Genomic DNA, 22959 nt, shown 5'->3' with positions numbered 1-22959 from the left:
TTTTATTCTTTTATTTTAATAAATTATAAATAAAAAGCTATTGAGAGGATACTGGATACATAAATAACTTTTGTGAAAACACCTTATGATAATTGAGGCATTTTAAGGTTTTTGGTTTGTTGATGTGGTGATGATCTCATATCAAAAAACTTATTGAAAAAGTCTCTTAAGGTTGATGCTCTAAGATAAAAAAAAAATGGTGAATTGTATTATATGAACGTTCCACATCAACCCATCGTAAGGCTCACATGAGAAGTAAGGCTCCCATGAGAACTTAATCGTGAAACATTAATAATATTTTCTTTGTATACATATCAAACGAAGTTTAAACTTCACATAGAAAGAATAAAACCTCTATAATCTCATCAAAGGTCACAATTAGCACAAAATTTACCTATTTCAGATTTTGTGACATGTATTCTAAAATGGGCAAATGTCCATGTGCACTCACCTTAGTAGGTACATCCAAATTCAGATCTAACCAATTGTAATTCTATCGACATAAAACTTTATATATTTATGACATCGAGCAATGTTTACAACTAAAATATTACACAACACTTGCTTAAAAATTCTCTTTATATCCTTAATATATTTAATTCCGTCTTAAACGTCCAAGTTAATAATGTGTGCAACACTTGAGTATGGAAAAATAACATCATCAAGAAACAATTTATATTACAAGTTTAGTAGTCTAACCACCACAACATTATTCCACACATTATCAAAGGATATAGAAAGAACTTTGTTTTGTAATTAAAAAGTGGTTATAAGTAATATAAAGTTCTATATAAATTTTCTCCATACAAATAACCAAACAGTTCAAACGTAATCATATGTTTAATCACATGACACTTTTACAAATTTAGCCAATGAGCCGTAAAATAAAAATACAAATCCATTGAACCATGTAAAATCGTTCAAAGTTCAAACACTGCATGTTAAAGTTATTCTGAATCATCACATTTTTAACTGAATTCCAATATTTGTAAATGTAATGACATATCCGATGCCTATTTAAATTAACGAATAAGGGGCAAAATGGTCATGTTGACCATAAATACGGTCACAATACGGCAATATGGCATTTGACAAAAATATCTAGTAAAAAAGAAACTCTTTTCCAACCTTCTAAACATATTTAGATACTCAATGAGAACATGAAAGATGTGGTTATAACTTTTTCATTTGGGCCATATAAATTTATGAGCCCAAGCTTGTAGAGTTAGTCCAGTCAATGACTCAAATGCTTAATATCTATCTGAGTATCTGATAAGCAACTAGCAAGCGTCACACTTCACAGTTCACAGATTAGACGTTACTCAAAAATCCGCATTTCTCGGAGTACTGTAGTTTTCCGGTGACGTATTTTAAAATTCCGGTCACTACATAAGAACTGAATGGCTCGAGTTTCTTCAAATCCCGTCGGACTCCATAAATTCCGGCCGTCTTGTATTCATCCCGCCATAAAATCTCTTCGTTTCGTAAATCCCTCCGTTCATTCTCGCAATAGAAAGCTCAGATTCCAGCGGTTGTACTGCCAAACTGAACCTAATCCGACCGATTCCAACTCCGAGGTCCTCTCTCTCTCTCTCTCGATTATGAATTCGTTTCCGAAAGTGCAAATCAGATATTGTTTCTAAAAATTACAGGAAAAACTGCGACCTATGGTTTTTGGTTTTACACACTTGTATCAATCATGAATTTGACTGTTTTGACATCGAAATTTAACTGTGATTGTTGAAGAACGTCAAATGATTTTAATTTTTTAAACTTCATTGACATTTTGGAAGCAGATTGAACTACAAACAGGAGCTGATAGTTTAGGTGAATTGGTGTGCAAAACACTTTAAAGATCATGTATAGAAGTCGCTTCAGTTAGTTAGCACACACAGTATTGGGGATAAACCCTAATTAACTAATTGAAACAGAATTCAGATACATTTTCTTAACGATTTGTAAATCTGAATGCAGAAAAACTCGATTGTTGAATCTGATTCTGATAAAGATGATAAGATTACCGAAGTTACAAGTTCTCCAAGTGATGGTGGATTACCTGCTCTCCCAAACAAAAGCCTCAATCGGAGAGTTGCAATAGCTTCTGTTCTTGGAGCAGTAGGTCTGTTTGCATCAGGTAGACTTGATTTTGGTGTTTCTTTGAAAGATCTTTCTGCTGCATCCTTACCTTATGAAGAGGTTACACTTTCCACCATTTTCAATATCAAGTTTTTTAATTCTAGACATTGATTTACAATTTGTTTGCTTATTCATAGGCTCTTTCAAATGGGAAGCCAACTGTTGTGGAGTTTTATGCAGATTGGTGTGAGGTTTGTCGTGAATTAGCTCCAGATGTTTACAAAGTTGAGCAACAATACAAGTAAATCTCTTTCAATTATTAATTTCCTTTATAGAAAGTAAGAAATATTTAACTTATAATCTCAAAAACCTTTTTTAATCTGTAGAGACAGAGTAAATTTCGTTATGCTAAATGTTGACAATACAAAATGGGAACAAGAACTAGATGAATTTGGTGTTGAGGGTATTCCACATTTTGCATTTTTGGATAAAAATGGTAATGAAGAAGGGAATGTAGTGGGAAAGCTGCCCAAAAAATACTTCATGGAAAACATTGATGCACTTGCTACTGGAAAACCATCAATCCCACATGCCCGAGTTGTTGGTCAGTTTTCAAGTGCTGAAGCTAGAAAAGTCCACCAAGTATCCGACCCGAGAAGTCACGGATAAATAATTCAAAATATATATATGTAACAAATCAATAATTAATTCTTGTATCAAAATCACAAAAAAACACAATTAAATCAATGATTCATTTTTATATGTCACCTAGCAATATTTCGTAACAAGAGGCTACCAATTAACGCCACTCCGTCCACCTTTTTTATGATATTGACGCCTATCGATTTCTCACTAGCGTTATACATTGATGAAGAAGCCGATAATAATGATCCAATTGTGATACTATCATTAATTGTGTTCCACCCACTAACCCTAATCTCTTCCAACTCATCTGCCACTTCCATCATCGAATGTCTCATATCTCTATGAAATGCTAAACATCGGAAAGCCAATTCCGCCACTTTGTGAATTGACGAAAGTGTCCACACGCCTTTATTCGGGTCCAAAATTGGGTCAATTATATCATCCACACACCCTTTCCTAATTCTATCTATAGCAAGAGCCGCTAAAGAGTTTGTGTCTTGTAGGTGGAGTTTCTTCACTGCCACCCATTCGTTGGTGGTTTATTTTCCGGCTTACACCGTACCATGTACCATATACTCCGACATCTAGTCGTTGTTTGTCGGAAAAGAGTTTGTGGCTCGTTCGATTTCTTTGTACAGGTAGAATGGGACACCAAAGCTAGTGGTGGTTTCAGAGAACTGGCATCTTGCGCTCCTGAGGTTTTTAGAGGCGACTCGTTTTCTAAGGCAGTAGTAGCAGACGAGTGTGCTTGCTTTAGTCTGTCACACATTTTATCGAACATTTGGTGTCCTTTCATTAGTTAGACATTTTACCACACACTTGGTGTGTTTTCTGTAGTCTGTCACACGGTTTATCAAATACTTGGTGTCTCATTAGTCGGACATTTTACCAAACACTTAATGTGCATTTCTTTCTCAGGGATTATCGTCGAAGCTTCAGTGTCACGGAAGTGTTTTGGTAAATTGTCTAACTAATTAAAGGACATCTAAGGTGTGTTTGGCAAAACTAGTTAGTAGATGGTAGCTGGAATTTGTAACTTTCATTTGTATATGTGTGTTTGGGAAAAGTAGCGGAAAGTTTTCAAAATATGTAAAATTGCATAAAATAATTTATCTAAAACACATTTTTTAAAAAGGGTATTTAAGTCGATTTGTAAAATTATAAAAGAGTTCTTTGTTAAACACTACTTGAAGTAGATTTTGGATTTGAAACTTTTTGTTTTAGTTAAAAGCTAGAAGCTCCTACTAACGAACGAACCCGTTTTTTCGACATTTTCTTAAAAGCTAAAAGCTAAGATCTCTCAAAAGGTGCATGCCTTACATGCCCCAAGTGTTTAAAATGTGTGTCTGGCTAAAGAAAACACACCAAATGTTTTATAAAATGTATGGTTGTGATGGTTTGGTGTTTAAAGGTGTAATATTGAAAAAAAAAACAAAAAAAACAAAAAAAAAAAAAAAAACAAAAACAAAAACAAAAAAGAACAAACAGTTTCTATCCATGAATCAAATGAAGGATATGTGTAGTTGCAAACTTCACTACATTAGCTAGGGGGAATTCTACGTTGAAGCGCCATACTTCGAGAGTGTTGCAAGCAGTATTGTAAAAATCTCAACTATGCTCTTAAACGTTATACTAACAACTTAAAAATATGTTTTTTTTTAATTTTGAAAGCTCAAAATCACTGTTTTATATATATATATATATATATATATATATATATATATATATATATATATATATATATATATATATATATAAAAGGAACCTCTTTTTTCTTAAAAAATAATCTCTCGTATGACCATCCACATTCGTGAAAGACCAATAGTCTTTCAATTGGCCTTTACATTGTGTTCATTCAGACAAATACGTACTCTCATGTGAATGATGACAGATAAAAAGTGGCCTTTACAAAGTGGCCATCTTGTTCGTTTCTTTTTAGTGCAATTAGTTTGTTTCGATTCCGCAAATGCATAACAATATGCAAGAGGTCTAAAATTGCATACAAGGGTATATGAATGTATGAATGTGCCTTTAAGTTAGAACTTGAACCACAAATCTTATTATGTCAACCACCACGCAAAAAAAACACTAATGACGACTAGCTATAGCAATACAAATATTGAACCACAGTTTGTGGAGAAAATAAAAGTAACGACTTGTCCATTCTTTGCTTGCAACCAAAGGAGCGACCACAACCCAAAAACCAATTATAAATCCAAGCACTATGCTGATGATAAATCCCCACTCCTGTCCATCTGATTCATCTGAAATTGCATTGATGTAATTATTTATTGCATGGAATAATTTGGCATTATTGAAAGACTATTGGTCTTCCACAGGGGCGGAGTCAGAAATTTTGAATGGAGGGGCTTATATATATATATATATATATATATATATATATATATATATATATATATATATATATATATAAACAAAGCATCAAATGTGTTTTTCCTTTACCTAAAAATAAAAATAAGCAAGAATCATAGGAAACTAACACATGAAGTTATTAACATGAAAAAAATCGATAACTTACAGTAAATTTATGAGATAAATATGTCCAATTAAAAAAGTTAAGAAGGGGTAATGATAGGTACTGATTGGTTCGGTTGCCTTATCTTTACTCATTTATCAAGTCAAAACTCAATTACTCTGTTACTCTATCTCCTAGTTATGCATAGGTAAAGAAACCTTGAATAGAAAAATACGTGATAGAGACATACAATACAACGAATCCACATCATTGAGCGAGAGCTGAGAGGGAAAGTCATAGAGGCGACCAGCGACCAATTTTAGTTGACATTATGTTTGATAAGTGGAGACACAGAGTTATAACAGCCATTAATGCACTTTAACGAAGGTCAATAGGTGGAGAAGAATGTGAGATCGGAGACGGGAGGGGCAGAGAGCTTGAAGAAGCACACAATATCTGTGAATGTGGTTTAAATTATTTTTTCAAAGATTTTAAACTTCTTTTTATTTGAGGAATACGGATTGGGTGTTTTTTTTTTAAATTTTGAAAGTATATTAAAACTTTCCAAAAATTTGGAAGTTTGTTAGAACTTCCGATTTGCATTCTTATCTCTCTCAAATCATTTTCTTTTTTAAAATATATAGATATTTGTAATTAAAAATAGAGTTAAGGATACAGAGGATATTTATGTCAACATATGTGTTTAGTTTGAAAGAATTATAAATTATTTAACAGTCAAAGAATATGCAATGCTTGGTTTGAATAACATACATATGTAAGAATATTTTACAGTTAAACAAGTTGGGGGGGGGGGGGGGAGGGGCAAGCAGGTGCATGCCCCCTACTAGCTCCGTACTGGTCTTCCACCAATGTGGATGATCTTCCACGTTAAGGATTTGCATGGTGAGATCATCCATATTAATGAAAAGACCAATAGTTTTTAATTGTACCAAATCATTACTTGCAAAAAACAATTGAAAATCATTATTTGCAATAAACAATTACATCATATCAATACAATTTCAACATTATTTTAAATATGGTCCTATTGACACATCAATAATTACCTTATGTATATTAATATAATATGTTTCATATTGTGGATCAAACAAATTATAGTAGGAAAATTAGGGATGGCAACTCTCGACCTAACCCGTAACCCGACACTCACCCAACCCGAAAATAGAAGGGTTTGGGTTTACATTTTTGACCCGCCAACCCACCAACCCGTTTATTTCATGGGTTGGGTTGGGTTATCTGTTTGGGTTCGCGGGTCAACCCGCCAACCCGTATATATATATATATATATATATATATATATATATATATATATATATATATATATATATATATATATATATATATATATAATGATATATTTAATTATTAATGAAATTTGATTTCCATCCGTATTCGTAATATTTCGTATCATTGTATTTCTTCCGTATTCGTATGTGACTAATCTGCGTTTGCGGTTTGTTAATCAAAAAAGAAAAAATACATGTCGTTATGTTTAGATACTCACAAGTCACTAATGTAGAATACATCCACTTTCTATGAATGTTTTCATATTTCATTTTTATTTGGATGTTATTGACTTTATGAATTATTGTTGAAAACCTTTTTTTATGTTAATTACTTTAATAATTTTATGAATTTATGTTGAGAAAACCTCATTTCTTAAAATACGTTGCTTATTTATTAAACGGGTTATATGGGTTGGGTTTGACCCATTAACTTGTGAACTCGCGAACCCATATACTTAAACAGGTTAAATGGGTTGGGTTGGGTTGAGATTTCCAACCCACCAACCCATGACCCGCCAACCCGTAAACCCATCTATTATATGGGTTGGGTTGAGTTTATGTTTTCTGACCCGCCAACCCACTAACCCGTAACTCGCCAACCCGAACCCAACCCAATTGTCAGGCCTAAGGAAAATTAATTATTGACGGCTGTTTATTTCAAAAGATGGTCCTACTATAAGGCCGGACGATATGGGGAGCGGGGAGGGCCGCGGGAAGCGTCCTGCAAGGAGGAACACCGCACCGGCGGTGCGGGAAAGGTGGAGCGGGGAGGAGGGTGGGGGTGGGGTTGTCGCGTTCTCACTCCTCATCCGATAGGCTAATTATTACTATTATTATTTTTGTTCCAACGGCTACATAACGTTAATATATATATATATATATATATATATATATATATATATATATATATATATATATATATATATATATATATATATATATATATATATATTCCTATTATCACACTATAAATACCACAACATATAACCATTTTTGTAACCCATACCTTCTTACTCTCTCCAAAAAATATTAATCAAAATGTCATCATCTTCATCATCCGATTCGACGGCTCTAGAGGAGGCTAAGTTTATCGGTTCCGTCATGGCGAAAACGGTTGCATACTTTCAAAACCGACTAGGCGAAACATCACATGCACGATCTAAACCAATAAAGTCGTGGTTGCGTAGAAATCGCGAAGCCGGACACGATCGTCTTATAGAAGATTACTTTGCAGATGACGACATCTACACTGTAAAGTTTCGACGTCGGTTCCGGATGAGGAATGAACTATTCTTACGTATTGTTGGCGATTTGGAAGACCGTTTTCCATATTTCCAATGGAAAATAGATGCGATACGGATAAAAGGTTTCTCTCCAATTCAAAAATGCACGGCTGCAATTCGTCAGTTAGCATACGGCATGGGCGCAGACAGATGGGACGAGTATTTTAGGATGTCAGAGCGTACCGTGCGAGAGTGTGTGTACAAGTTCTGCAAAGCGATCTGTTTGGTTTATGGGCAACGATATTTGCGCAAACCAACTATGAACGATATCCACCGATTGTACACGGTGCATGAAGGCAAACATGTATTCCCTGAAATGCTTGGTAGTATCGATTGCATGTATTGGAGTTGGTCATTATGCCCCAACGCATGGCGTTGTCAGTACATGAGAGGCGACCACAAAGAGCCGACGATCGTTATAGAGGCTATCGCATCACATGATCTTTGGATATGGCATGCATTCTTTGGTCCAGCTGGTGCAAACAATGGCATCAATGTGCTAGACCAGTCGCCGGTATTCAACGATATCTACATTGGAAAGTCGCACGATGTACATTTTCAAGCAAATGAGATGGCATATAAGCGTGGATACTATCTTACTGACGGTATATATCTCCCTTGCCTGTTTTTGTGAAATCGTTTACATGTCCTAACGACCCGAAAAGGAAAAAGTTTAAAGAGGCGTTTTTTATTATTGTTTTCTACTTATTTAAATATTAGGTTTAATGTAATTTTTATTTTAATTAATGAAATGTTTTTTATTTTTAACTAAATTTTATGTCTACTATTAATTTAAAAATTATAAATCATAAAAAAGAATTAATTTTATTTAAAAAAATAAAAAAACAAAATAGTGAGGGAAGCTTCCCACTCATTCCTTAGGTTTTGGTGAGGGAAAGGAAAGTGAGAGAAAGTGTGTTGTGGCCCACAAAAAGTGAGAGAAGTTTCTCACTCACACCCTCCGGTCTAACTAAGTTGAAAGTCTTGCTGCAGTTACAAGTTTACACTTACATGGCTTTTTCATTTAACCTATGTGGCACTTTGCAAGTTGATTGAGAGTAGAAGTCTCGTTTGGATGGATCGGTTCTGATCTGGTCAAGCGAATCCAAATTGATTTCGGTTTTCAAAATATGGATCGATTTTTTTAATTCGGCTTTCATTTGTCAATATATTTTTAAAAAATATATAAATTGAATATCAATAAACTCTATAAAAGAAACTAACACAAATTATATATTTGTTAATTGAAATTTATAAACCACTACTAAGAAAAATATATTCTAATTTAATATTTCATAAAAAAAAAACTTTTGAAAAGAAATACATAGTAATGTATTATATTGGACGAAACTATCTAATCTATTAAAAAATCATTTAGTAAATTTATAAAGAACAAATTGTTATTTAGTTTTTTTGGACTCCTTGGTTCTTGTATTATAAACCAAATTTGGGTTTTCTAAAAACCGATCCAAAAATTCAAATATCATAACCGAATAGTGTGATCCAAATTGCCCAATTGAACAATTCGGTTTAATCCAAGTAGTAAACAACACTAGTTGAGATCACCGTTATGGGTGCTTTGAGGCCCCTAATTTCAATCATGATCGGTCCCTCATCCATATAAAAAACTTTTATATCATTTATATTTTATTTTAACTAATTTTATATAACAAAGCTTCATAAATTGTTCTTGCGAATTCTTAGAAGGACATATATGATATTTTCAAATTTATGAAGAATAAATATGATATTTAAAAATTATATTGAACAAATATGATATTTTGATGTTTAAGAAAGATATATACGAAATTCTACCTTAAAAACGAAAAAGAAATTAAAACCCATTTTATATTTACTGCCTCCCTCGCGCCCTCGTTATAACATGAAATTAAGATCAGTTTCCCTTAGGGGCCGTTTGATAGTTGCTGACTGAGAAAGTGTTGAGCGGGAAAGATCTGTCTGAGTAATAAACTATGACTGAGTAAGAAATCAGGCTGTTTGATTGTACATCTGACTGAATGTGCTGACTGATGCAAAATGACCATTTTACCCTTGTACTCTTTATAATAATAATAATAATAATAATAATAATAATAATAATAATAATAAAACTTCCAGCATAATAAAAAATATCTAATCAATCTATTCATTTAAAGAAAGATTATGAACTCACTAACAAATCTTTTTGTCTACTAATGCTTTAAGGCCTTGTTTGTTATGCAAGACAGGACATGATAGAACCAGGTGTACTGCCTGGGACTGAGGCTGGAACAAAATTGCAATTTTTGATCTCTCGATCTCTCGTCTATGAAAAAGACGTAAATGTCCTCCTAATCCTCATAGCTGAAATGCCCTTGAAACCATGTTGATAAGAATCAAGAAATTATACCCTTACAAACGGAATCACCAAAAGATGGAATGGCTGATTCCAAAGCTCTGATGCCATCCTTGGAAGTGAAAAATGAAGCATTATCAGTTGACCGCCAATTAACCAAGAAATGTGAAATTTTACAATGTAGAATTAGAAGATTGTTTTCTGTATCAGAAGTAGAACTTATGTAAGTGAAAACTGAAGCATAAACCTAATCCAACTTATTTTCAAACAGAGAGAGCATTGCTTATTTGGTTCAGGATCTAGAATAACACTCGGATGTCTTACAATCTGCTTTGACAGAACCCCAAGTTTTAAACAAAGGGAACATCAGCAGGCAATCTAGAATTATGACAATCGAATATTTAAGCTTGTTGGTTTTGAGTGTTTAGCTTACAATTAAGGAACAAATACCATCATTCAAAAATTTTAACTGTAACTGATATGTAAACTAAAAAAATAGCTGAAATAAACAAAATTTTATCATATGATTCATTTTGTGACCACATCAAAACACATACATATTCTATTTGGTGGATTGGTTTCATTGAGCAATTACTCAAAGGAGTACAAAAAAACAAACAGACAAATAAAAACCAGATTCAACATCATGACCACATCAAACTAATATAACCAAACTCTACACTAAACAGGGGAGCAAAAGGCCTTTTTGGATAAAACTTGTGTAAGGGCAAAATTGTCCAAAGCAAGAGAATTACCAGCAACCTTGTGAAAGAAACATCAATTGTAGCCACTTTAAAATACCAACAACACATCCTTGCCATTTACAAATAATGATATATCTCAGGGGCTTAATAGTAACAGATGGAGCATCTAGACTTGAGTATAGCACAACTTTCTATTTTAGTAAAAAAAATCCAAGTGTATCCATCGAATGTTTTAAATGTACATAGCACCACTCCTGCAGCAAAATTAGAGAGATTAGGAGAGAAGCAGCATAGAGAGAGGAAATTACCCCCAAGAGAAAATCAATGTCTTTTTTTCTTTCTTCCTTACTCAACTAGCAGATACAAAAGAAAAATGAGAACATAGGAGCATATGGATTCTGATATGATTTCAGGTGGTTGATTGATTGCGAGAAGATGAATGGAAGTGATTTCAGATGGTTAATTTCTTACTACTGCTGGAGATATAAACGCAAAAGAGAAGGGGAAACATACCTGCAATTAAATTCGAACCGAAGTGGAAAGAGGCAGTCCATCGATTCTTTGATTGATTTTAAGAAAGCAAAGGGGGTGTTGGATGATCGATTCTGTGAGCCTATTACGAACGAGATGCAAAAGGGGTGTTGGATCGATTCTTCCTACACGTACAGGGATACACACGTAAGGGCACAAGTGGAATTAGACGTCTTCCTTTCTCAGTCAGCCGATTCCTTCTCTCTTACCGGGCCAGACCCCAATTTCTCAGTCAGAAGGGTTATCAAACAGCTACAGCTGACCGAGTCAGCCAAAAATGTCTGACTTGACTCAGTCAGACGAGTATCAAACAGGGCCTTACTTCCTCGCCGGCAGGTACTTCCCCTTCCTCCCTCTTCAACAATTGAAAAAACACCACAAAATTTCCCCGTTTCTCAAAGCTTGTGGAGATCAAGTAAGGGCGGTTCTACCGTAACACCTAAAATTCGTGTACACAGCGTAAACTTTGTCGATTTTTTAATACATATTGTGTCACTACATAAAAAAATGGCAACTATGGAAAAAAAAACCAACAACTACTTAAACAAAATGTTGACATATTGGATTAACCAAACCCGAAAATTAGTAGTGCGATGCTTTTAATTTGAGTAAACTACACGAATTGTCCATATGGTTTGGAGTAATTTGCACGTTTGGTCCCTAACTTATTTTTTTAACTCGGAAGGTCAGTTTGTTTTTGTTGCGCTTGGTCTCTGTCTTACCTAAAAAGACTATTTTGCCCTTGATTTTTTAATTTATTTAAATAATGTGAGGTAGGTAAGGTAAGGTAAGGTGAGGTGGAAGTGGGGTTGGGGTGTTTTTATTTAAATAAATTAAAAAAATTAAGGGCAAAATAGTTTTTTTAGGTAAGACAGGGACCAAACGCGCAACCAAAACAAACAGTAGGGACCTTCCGAGTTAAAAAAATAAGTTAGGGACTAAACATGCAAATTACCCAAACCATAGGGACCACTCGTGTAATTTACTCTTTTAATTTTTATCCTATTAATTTTAGCCCAAAAAATATAAGAAATAAGGAAAATAGCCCAATGACATTTGGATAATTGGATCTATTGATCCAATTCGCACACTAATTCGACAGAACCACAAAAGAAAAGAAAAAACGAGGTCCGTGACTAGATCTGCCAATGGGTCGACCTGGGTTAGGTTCGGGTTCAACCCATTTATTAATTGGGTTGAAAATTTCAACCTAACTCAACCTGTTTATTTAAATGGGTTGACATTTCCAACCCAACCCAACCTTTCAGATAAATGGGTTGTCACCGGGTTCACCCGTTTATGTAGTTCCCAAACCAAACTATTAAATAAATTGGTTAACTTTGGGTTGACCCATTTAAAATAAAAATAAATAAATAAATTAACTAAAGATTACACCACTTAAATTAGTTATAGACTTAAATAAAATTTCAAAGTATGACAAGCACAATCCCTATTCACATATACAAAAAAATTGTTCAAATAACATTAAAAATATGTAATTTCTAAGTGATTTTTTAGAGTGGCCGGTGTTGTCGGTACCAAGAAAAAATGTAGGAATTAGGATTCCATTTTTTTAAAACATAAATAATAATTCAAAATTGTAATTTGTAAACTAATACTTAGATTAATACATGATAATATTTAAATAATTATTAAATTAAAGTTAAATGGGTTGGTGGGTTGAAAATGAGTTGATAATTTTTACCCGACCCAACCTATTTTATTAAATGGGTTAGGCGGGTTGACCCATTTAATTTAAATGGGTTGAAAATCTCAACCCAACCTGCTAATTTTGGGTTGGGTTCGGGCTGGGTTGGTGATTTGGGTCGATTTTTGTCAGCTCTATCAGTGACCTCTTGTGTTAGCTCGTTGTTGCTTGTCTCCTTCCTGTCGATAGTCGACTTCTCTTCCTGCTGCCTCCATCGCCGATTCATTCTCATCTTCTTCAGTGGCTGCACTGTTGAGTGAGTAGCAAAAATCGAATCCAAATTGTCATTGCTTAATTCGACTATAAGTAATTAATAGTTTTATTTTATTTACTTCTTTTTATAGTTTATTTTAGTATATTTCATTCATATTTTAGTTAATTTCCATGCATATTTTCCTTTTTGTTATTTTATGACTATTTCGGGTACTCTCTAGTTTCGTGAAATAATTGCAGGTTTTTGGAGACTTGCGGAGTAGGAATGTTCGGGACGTATGTAAAGTGGTTGGACTTGGAGGACAACAATGATATTGGGCTTAATATCTAGTGGAGGTAATGCAAAAATGGGCTTTGGATGGAGCATGGAAGAAGATGATCTCTTAATTAAACGAAGATGAAAGAATTTTTCCCGCGTACGGGAATTAATGATTGGGCGATTACGAGAACTTTGGAGAATTTAGAAAAGACAAATTGGGCTTAAAATGAAGAAAACTTGCAGAAAAATAGGTTAGGAGATGATTGGACTCAAACTGGGCCAAATGGGCTAAGCTGTGGAGGCCCAATACACAAAGAAGCCTCATAGTCCGTCAGTTCACGTAGCCCGCATGGAATCCTTACGTGGGCCGCATGGATTCCTGTTGGGGCAATTTCAGAATTTCAATTGGAAGTCTATATGGGGAAGATTGGTGTGCCACTTTTCTCAACTTTTGCACATCCGACTTTGGAGCCTTTTCTCTGGAGATTTTGAAGACTTTGAAGGCCAAGAACCTTGAAGAACATCATCTTTTCATCTCTAAATCTTGTTGAATATTTGGTACAATCTTTTCTTATCTTTTTTTCTTGAGTTTAGCCATGCTAGGCTAAACTAAACTTGGTTGACTTTGGTGGAATCCTTTGAATCTTTGTTGAATGTTGAAGACTCCATGAACTTGTTCTTGAATCCTTAAGAGAATGCTTTATGTTTTAACATCTTATTACTACTTGTATGTTTTTATTTATGAGTTTAAATGTGCTTGTGGTGATTAGTTGGCTAAGTAAAAGATCCTCATATTAGCAAGCAACAAGTGATTTTTGTGTTAGTTTTACTTCACACAATCATAAAAACATTTTCTCCAACATGGTAGTGAAAACATTTGACTCCTCTTGGATTTGGTGACTTTTTGTTTATTTCGTGGATTTTTTATGTTCGTTCATGTAGTTTCATTTATGTTCGTTTACATCCATTCATTTACGTTCGTTTATATTCGTTCTTTTATGTTTATTCAATAATGTTCGTTTAACACCTTAATGAGTGAACATAAATGAACATGAACGAAATACTTTCTTAAACGCAAGAACATGAACAAGGAAATTTGTTCGTTTATGCGTTCATCTTCGTTCATTTTTTCGGTTAAACTTAGACGAACAAACATGAACAAGCCTCGTTCATGTTCGTTCGGTTTGCTTACGACCCTAATTATAACATGTTAACAACATGCCAAAGGCTTAAAAATGAAAAGTTTTCCAAAATATAATGGCATATGAGGAACAAAAAAATGGGGATAAAACAGAACAAGACCGTGCAAATAATGGCTTTTGTGACATTAAGGGCGTGTTCAGCACAAAGCGTTTAAGAGCTTCTTACTTCTAGCGTTTGACAAAACGCTCTGTTTTGAACAGAAAGTCTCATTTGGCACTACAAGCTTCTAATGTTTACTTTAAACAAAACACTTCAAATCCAAAAACTACTTCACGTACGTTTAACAAAATGCTACCCGCTACACGCTACTAGCTAGTTTTTGCTGAACACGCCCTAACCCTAATTATTAGAATAAAACAGCTCCCGTTTTACTTTTTTTTTCTCAAAATAGCCGCCAGTTCACACTAGTTTTTTCCGATTCCTTCGGCAATTCCGGTCCTATAACCCATCTAATCGGGCTATAATCGAAACCGATTTATTTATAACGGTCATTTTTTGGTCATCTACTTAGCCCATGTCCATCATTTGGTTTTCCGATTCCGATCCGATTTGAGTCGGTTTCGAAACCGATTCCATGCCTAATCATGAAGGTAGAGTAGATTTCGATTATCATTGTCTAAAGTCCTAATATTCATCCCACAAAGAATCAAAGTCAAAGGCCATTAAATCATCCATAAAAAAATAAAAGAACTATTAATGTAACAATCTTTTATGTTATTTTATTTACTAACATTCTAATATCTACATTATAAACTTTATTGATATACGTAACCATTGAATAAAACAATACATAAATTATTATATATATATATATATATATATATATATATATATATATATATATATATATATATATATATATATATATATATTGCAACAAAAGTACCGACGAATTAGTATAGTTTTTTTTATGGGTTTAAGTCATTATTGGTCACTTAACTTTTGGTTTTGTGCTTATTTGGTCACTTAACTCTTTTTAAGTTTTAAAAGGTCATCAAACTTTTGACTTTGTGCTCATTTGGTCACTTAACTTTTGGATTTATGCTCATTTAGTCACCTAATTTTTAAAATTGTGTTCATTTAGTCACTAAACTTTTAAAAAAAAATAAAAGTTTAGTGACTAAATGAGCACAATTTTAAAAGTTAGGTGACTAAATGAGCACAAATCCAAAAGTTAAGTGACTAAACCAAAAGTTAAGTGACTAAATGAACACAAAACCAAAAGTTTGATTACCTTTTAAAACTTAAAAAGAGTTAAGTGACCAAATGAACACAAAACCAAAAATCAAATGACCAAAAATGACCTAAACCCTTTATATTTCATACTTTTCCTACAAGAGTTTTATATTTTAGATTTTGGCAACAAAAAGCTAGGAATAATATACTTTTTGTATTTTACACTTTTACCACGAGTTATTTATTTTATTTTGATCACTAGGAATTTTTTATTTCAAATTTTGGCCACAAGTCTTTTCTTTGTCGGTAGGTTTTGTCCCTAGACTTTTTTATGTTGTCACTTTGCACCCTCTTATTTTATACAATGCCACTTTCCACCCATCTACTTTGTAAAATTTTATTTTCATCCCGTCACATTTTTCACCCTTTTATGTTTAGTACATAGTTTTGTAAGAACACTACTCCACTTAATATTTTGTTTTTAAAACATGCTTACATCCATGAAAAAAGGACTCTAGAATAAAATTAACACCACATCAAATTACCCCCTCTTCCCTCCCTCCATAAACCTTGCATATAGTAAGCAAAACCTAGTTTGGTCCCCATGAAACAGAAACATGACAATTTCTAGTCTAAGATTATAAAATCGAAATATATTTATGCTCCCTAATAAACTACATGTAAGAGTTGAGTGAGTCCCTTCCCTTTTAATTTTTTTAATTTCCTATTCATTCCAAAGTGACGACTTATACCCTTTGACCAAACCACAACCAAATAATTAAATAATAAACCAATCATCATAACTTCAGATAACACCATTTATAGCACAAAAACAAATTAATATTACTAATTAATTAAAGAATTATTTGCCGTTTTAAAATAATAATAATAATAATAATAATTAAAAAATTAGTTGTTTTTTTTTTACTGTCTTAGTTTCTGACTTTTGTAATTAGTTTATCAAAATATAATATCATACTTCTTTCCTTCTGAATTAATCCATGAATTATGCGTCATATGCACATAATTAAAGTCTTTTCTTAGTTTCAATTTTCTAATCAATAAGAATTAAAACAAAATGGCATGATTTACTTATTAAAATTTAAGGCAAGTTTTAGGAGAAAGATTTACATTTAATAAAAAAATAAAAATAAATAAATAAATAAATAAAATCGTTTTTAAACAATTAAATGGAGGTCGATATACCTAAAAACAAAATGGTGTAATTTTTTTAACTAAAACTGAGTTCAATATAGGGTAAATGGCACAAAAAACACTCTGTTTACACAGAAATTCGATTTTGACACCGTGTTTTTTTTTGTGTCAATTTTGACACTGTGTTATTAATTTTTTACTAAATGTAACCATATGACTGGTTGCCTTCAGGTAAACCGGTTTGGATATTGCTGAGTGGGCCATTTGCTTATGTGGCATACACGTAAGATCCTACATGGTAGTTGAGCCTTTATAAATGATCCCTAACGGCTTCAACCCTTTAGAACCCTAGATCGATCTTCACTTTTTCTTCACTTTTTCATCTCAGTTCTTCACGAGGATTCTGCTATGGTGTCTTCGTCTCGATCAGCTGGATCAACGAGTGGGGTAAACAAGTCAAACAATGGTCCCTCTAGGACGTGCTACTATGGAGTAATTACCCCCTTGAAGATATCAACGAGTGAGAAGAATCCTGGAAGAAGATACTTTGGGTGCAGGTATTGGCCCGATGAAGTTGAAGACTGTGGCTACTTTGAATGGTATGACGGTGAAGTAAGTCCATGGTATAAGGAACTTCTGTTTGAAGTTATGGCAAAGAAGAAAAAAAGCACTGGACAGGGAAAAGGGAACCCTCATCATGGTGAAATAAGTTTAATGGATCTTGTTAGGGTTGTGATTGGTTTGCTTGTTATTTTAGTAGTCATGGTAGGGATTTTGATGTGGATGGTGTACAAGGGTTAAGTAGGAAGAGGTTGTGGTAGGTCTTTAAGTATGAATTAATGCCAATTAAGGTCCAATGTTGACCATTTTTGTGTCTGGATGTATTGATGTACTACCTTTAAGTTTGTATGTTCCAATGTTGACCAATATTGATATATATGGTGAAGTGTATATGTTTGTGATTGTGAATTGGAAGTCTGATGCTAGTGGACCAAACTACCCTTTACTTATGTAACAAACCAGTGACCAAAAAATAAAGGACCTAAATACCCTTACCTTATGAAACAATTGGAAGTATGAAAAATACCAAAAAATAACCAAGTGAATTGGAAGTATGATGTTATATGTTGCTAGTGGACCAAACTACCCTTTACTTATTGAACAAACCAGTAACCAAAAAAGAAAGGACCTAAATACCCTTACTTATGAAACAGTTGGGATTGTAAAAGATAAAAAAGATTGACCATAAACACCATACCAAGGATAACATTTACAAAAGATAATTGACCATAAACACCATACCATAAACCCATCCCATTTACAAAAGGGGTAGTAATGTTTGGGTATACCATATACAAAAGATAACACCATACCAAGGATAACATTTACAAAAGATAATTGACCATAAACCCCTAACCTTCTGCACCCTGATCTACTCCAAAGAAACAGGGTCCAACCTACTTCGACCTGGTCCAGCAACCTTCTTTCCAACAGCCTTCATTCCAGTCTGAATTTTAGTAATTCTCTCTGAAGGCCTCCTTGTTCTCATCAACCTTTGGGATGGTGGTGTCTCAGCAATGCCTTCATCCTCTGTTTCTGGTACAATGTCAACTTGAGCCACATGTGGAACTTGTTCAACCTCTGGATCTTCTTCAACCTCTGGAACTTCTTCATGCACAGTTTCAAGAACAGGTGGAACTTCAGCCAAAACTTCAACATCTAAATCTTGTTCATATAGTACATGATACACCTCATCCTCTGAGTATCCTGATGCAAGCAACTCTGTAGCATGTGCATCCCCATTCAAAAACTGTACCAACATAACATCTTGCAGCCCTTCATCTTCAAAGTCCTTGCTACTACCTTCATGTATCCCTTTAACAGATTGAGATGCCTTTGCTTTACCCTGTTAATAAAACAGTAATTGTGTTAACAATAGTAGACACTAAAGATTTGATAAAAATAGTAAAGCTTACCTTTTTTGACTGTTACACCTTGCCTGTCCATCCATTTGCCCATCCATTTCCTGAGTGTGTTGACTATTTTGACTCTTTTGACTTGTGGATGCTGTTGTTTTTTTCATTGCCACATCCCTAGTCACTGGCCTACCCTTTCTTTTCTTTTCCTTTGGAGTTTGGGGCTTAGTTGGATTCTTGCAGGTTCTTTTGTTATGCCATTCCTCCCAACAGTTCTGGCATATCTTTGTACCTCCAACAGACTTTATCTTCCTGTACTCTCCATTCTTCTCTGTGACATGTTTCCTTCTTCTGGTTTTAGGTCTTCCTGGCATCCTCCTTGCAGGTGATGGCAGTGGCTTGGCATATGGTGTCCTGGCCCACATTTTACTACCATTTAGAGGCCTGATATTGCCTTTGTAAGTCTCTACAAACTTCTCTTTGGAAAACCATGAACTGGTCAGTGTTTCAGGTTGCTGTTGTGTGTGGTTCATAGTTGCACATGCATGGACACATGGAATCCCAGATATTTCCCATAATCTACAAGTGCATAATTGTTCTCCTAAGTCCACCTGAAAAGACTCAAATCCTAGTCTCACTTCAAATACATTTGTTTCACTAGCTACAACACTCCACAACCTGTAATTCATGCAATACATGTTAGTGAATAATCTTAATGAATACTGAATAATTTTAGTCAGTAATGTTACCTCATATCTTTACACCAGTCATCCAGCTTTGTCAATATTGTAGGGCATACATCTCCCCTCCATGTTAAGTGTATTGTAGACATCCTATAAAACCTCTCCATAACATACATTCTGAGCTCCTCCAACATAGTAAGAAATGGCTTAGTCCTTGCCTCCAAAATTACTGAATTGAAGCTCTCTGATATACCATTTTCTACTGCTTGACATGCTCTACCTTCCTTATAAAATGCTCTGCTCCAACTCTCTGGGTTCCTTGCCATGAGGTGGTCATAAGCACCCCCATTCATTTCTTTGAGTTCTTCCATTGTCTCAAGAAAAGATGACTCTGTGGTTGACATTGAAGCTGCCCAAAAATGTCTCTTGTAATCAATCCCATTGTACACCTTTTTAAAGTTGACATACACATGTCTGGCACACTGCCTATGCTCAACTAATGGTAACTTCTCCTTTACAGCCTCTACTAAGCCCTACATTCATACAAAAAACTATAAAGATACAAAAAAGACTAACCATATATAAAAGAGTAAACAAACAAAAAAGAGTAAACATACCTTATGCTGATCAGAAATAATTGTCAGCCCTTCACCTAACTCTAAGCCAAGGTCTTCTACAAGCAACTTAATAAACAACTCCCAGCTGTCCTTGTTTTCAACATCAATCACAGCCTTGGCTATTGGATATACCTGGTTGTTCTCATCCCTACCTATTGCAGTGAGTAACTCCCCTTTGCATTGCCCTTTTAGAAAACAACCATCTAGTCCAATGACTCTCCTGCAACCCCTAATCCAACCATCCTTTATAGCCTTAAAACATACATATAATCTTTTAAAAACACTGCTACCATCTTCTTTGACATCAACTCCAACCTTTGATGTACTACCAGGGTTTGATATGATGATCTCTCCTCCATATTCCCATATACGAGCATAATGCTCTGATAACTTTCCAGTTAAAATCTCTTGTGCTTTCTTCTTAGTCCTATAACATTGTCCCTTAGACTCAATGCATAAAAATTTCTTCTTAATTTCTTCTTTCATCTCCCTGGCTTTCATTTTTGGTCTAACACACAATTTTTTCAAGAACTGTTTGGCTATCCAGTCAGGATTAACCAATGTGGCATGCTTGTACTCCCTAACACAAGTATGCTTATTATTAAGTCCCTTAATTTGAAATGATTTCTCTTTGTTCATCCAGGATGCCCACAGCTTGAAGGTACATCTCTTGCCTTTATTGTCTAAACCACATTTTGCTTGAAGCCTTGTACTAGAAGATTTGGTCACCTTAATTGGATAACCATTGTGAACTGCATAGTTAGTCAGGCAGAACCTTAACTCAGTTTGATTAGCATACTTTTCACCTAAATGTGGTTTCATTTTCTTCCAATGAACAGAAGGGTCATGAACACTATATTTGGTTGGTTTTTGATCAACCTCATCCTCGTCATCTTCAATTTCTTTATCAGAATGACCTTCTTCTCTAATGACTTCATCATCAACATTTTCCCTCTTATTGTAAACAGGAACATTGCACAAATCATAAAGAAAGGCATCAAAAGGAAAAGTGGTGTGTTCATTTGCATCATAGTCACCCAATTCTTCATCGACAACAAATGCCCTTTCTGATTCACTCTCTGATTCTGACTCTAACTCACTTTCTTCAAAATCAGAGTCGTAATATGGTCCCTTTTCCATTTCATCGGACGGTTGTGCTCTCCTTATCTTACGTCGTGGGTTCCTCATGATGGTAAGCTTTCACCTTTCTTCGAAGTTACAGACGGTAGAAACCCTAGTTAATGAGGGTAGAAACTTTTTCTCCTTTTTTTACGTAGGATGATAAATGAGGGGGACGAGGGGGATGACATGTTAAATTAGGGGAAAGGGGGTGACATGGACGATGCCACGAAGACGTATTAGGGGCAGGTAACCGGTTAACCGACTGTAGTAGGTCATATGGTTACATTTAGTAAAAAAGTAATAACACATTGTCAAAATTGACACAAAAAAAGAACACGGTGTCAAAATCGAATTTCTGTGTAAACATAATGTTTTTTGTGGCATTTACCCTTCAATATACCTAAAAACAAAATGGTGTACTATTTTGCCATGTTATTTATGTTTTTCAGTTTTTGTAACAATTGTGTATGTATAATAAATTATATTTATATTAGCATTTGTAACATTTTAACGAATTTTAGTAGATAATCATTTATAAAAAAAAAACCACCCATGATTTTTTTCGTGACAAATGTATTTAATAATTTTGTTTTCTTTTCAAAAAAAATTCACGGAAAGCGATCTAACCTCTACTGCAACCATCGCCGGCGATGAACCCATCACCGTCGTATCCTTCGTTACAGTGACACCGGTAACCCACCGTCTGATTCACACGAGACACATTCCGGCAAACAGCGTTTTTATGACAACCGCAGTCGCCGTGAACCCACCAACCCAATTCCAACGACACCGGCAATCCATGTGAAATGTTCTCCTTCAAATCAATCGTCACCGACGACAACAAAACCTCACAACTAGCGGATTTCAATTCCGTCAAATCAATAAACTCTACTGGAGGATTATCCTCAGAGTAACAATTCATGCTCCGATTAATCGCCGAATCACACTGTTGTATGCTGAAACGACTCTCAACTAAACTAGTGGACACTATACAATCATTCAACCTCTCCCTGCAGTCTTCCAACAGCAATGCGTTTCGTGAAGTGAGAGCGAAGTTTGAGTTATCGAAGCGATTAATTTCTTCAAACGAACGACTGCAATTCGCCGGTAGACTAATCGACATATGATCTCTGGTTAAATTCTGAACGGTGTATCCACCAAAACGGATCTCTCCATCAGAACAATCGAGACGAATTTCACAACCATCGCTAAATCCGAAGGGGTAGGAAACTTTATTCCGCCGACCACCAGCTCCGCCTCTACAAACACGATTGCAGTTTGCTTGAGCAGATGTTGACGACGGCGATGAAATTGTTAGAATCACGGAAAAGAAGAGGAGATGAAGAATCATGTTTGAATACAAAGCGGTTTAGTTGATGTTGTTGAGAACTTTATAAATGCCGAGAAAAACAGAGAGATGATGATTTCTGGCCAGAACGTTAATTGTTGCAGCTCCTAGATATGGAAAGCCGGAAAGAGAGACTCCGGGTCAATTTCCGGCGACGTTTTACTTCTGTGAACAATGAAATGAAGGGGAGAAATCGTATAAA

At 34.6% G+C, this 22959-nt stretch overlaps 4 protein-coding genes across 4 annotated transcripts; 2 read left to right on the top strand and 2 right to left on the bottom strand.

Annotated features, from left to right (window-relative positions):
* Window positions 1–1266: 1266 nt before the first annotated feature.
* Window positions 1267–2838, top strand: HCF164 (Thioredoxin superfamily protein). Its single transcript, XM_079086075.1, has 4 exons — window positions 1267–1577; window positions 1975–2196; window positions 2274–2377; window positions 2463–2838. The coding sequence occupies exons 1-4, from the start codon at window positions 1401–1403 to the stop codon at window positions 2743–2745; spliced, it is 786 nt and encodes a 261-aa protein (XP_078942201.1). The 5' UTR covers window positions 1267–1400; the 3' UTR covers window positions 2746–2838.
* A 4704-nt stretch (window positions 2839–7542) lies between these two features.
* On the top strand, window positions 7543–8421 carry LOC145164414 (uncharacterized). The gene has a single exon (XM_079083132.1). It carries the CDS (start codon window positions 7543–7545, stop codon window positions 8419–8421), a length of 879 nt encoding a protein of 292 aa, XP_078939258.1.
* Window positions 8422–18344: 9923 nt separating this feature from the next.
* Window positions 18345–21489, bottom strand: LOC145167000 (uncharacterized). Its single transcript, XM_079086074.1, has 4 exons — window positions 20288–21489; window positions 19737–20203; window positions 19048–19665; window positions 18345–18977 (listed from the first exon to the last, which is right to left on the bottom strand). Exons 1-4 carry the CDS (start codon window positions 21473–21475, stop codon window positions 18875–18877), a joined length of 2376 nt encoding a protein of 791 aa, XP_078942200.1. The 5' UTR covers window positions 21476–21489; the 3' UTR covers window positions 18345–18874.
* Window positions 21490–22031: 542 nt separating this feature from the next.
* Window positions 22032–22760, bottom strand: LOC145164412 (wall-associated receptor kinase-like protein). The gene has a single exon (XM_079083131.1). The coding sequence runs from the start codon at window positions 22758–22760 to the stop codon at window positions 22032–22034; it is 729 nt and encodes a 242-aa protein (XP_078939257.1).
* Between the last annotated feature and the right edge of the window lie 199 nt (window positions 22761–22959).

The sequence above is a fragment of the Lactuca virosa genome, chromosome 3 (genome assembly GCF_052849685.1).
Source record: "Lactuca virosa cultivar CGN04683 chromosome 3, Lactuca_virosa_CGN04683_v6, whole genome shotgun sequence".
Classification (NCBI taxonomy): Eukaryota; Viridiplantae; Streptophyta; class Magnoliopsida; order Asterales; family Asteraceae; genus Lactuca; species Lactuca virosa.
Note: the sequence above shows the minus strand (reverse complement) of the source record. Positions and strands in the feature narration are given on the sequence as shown.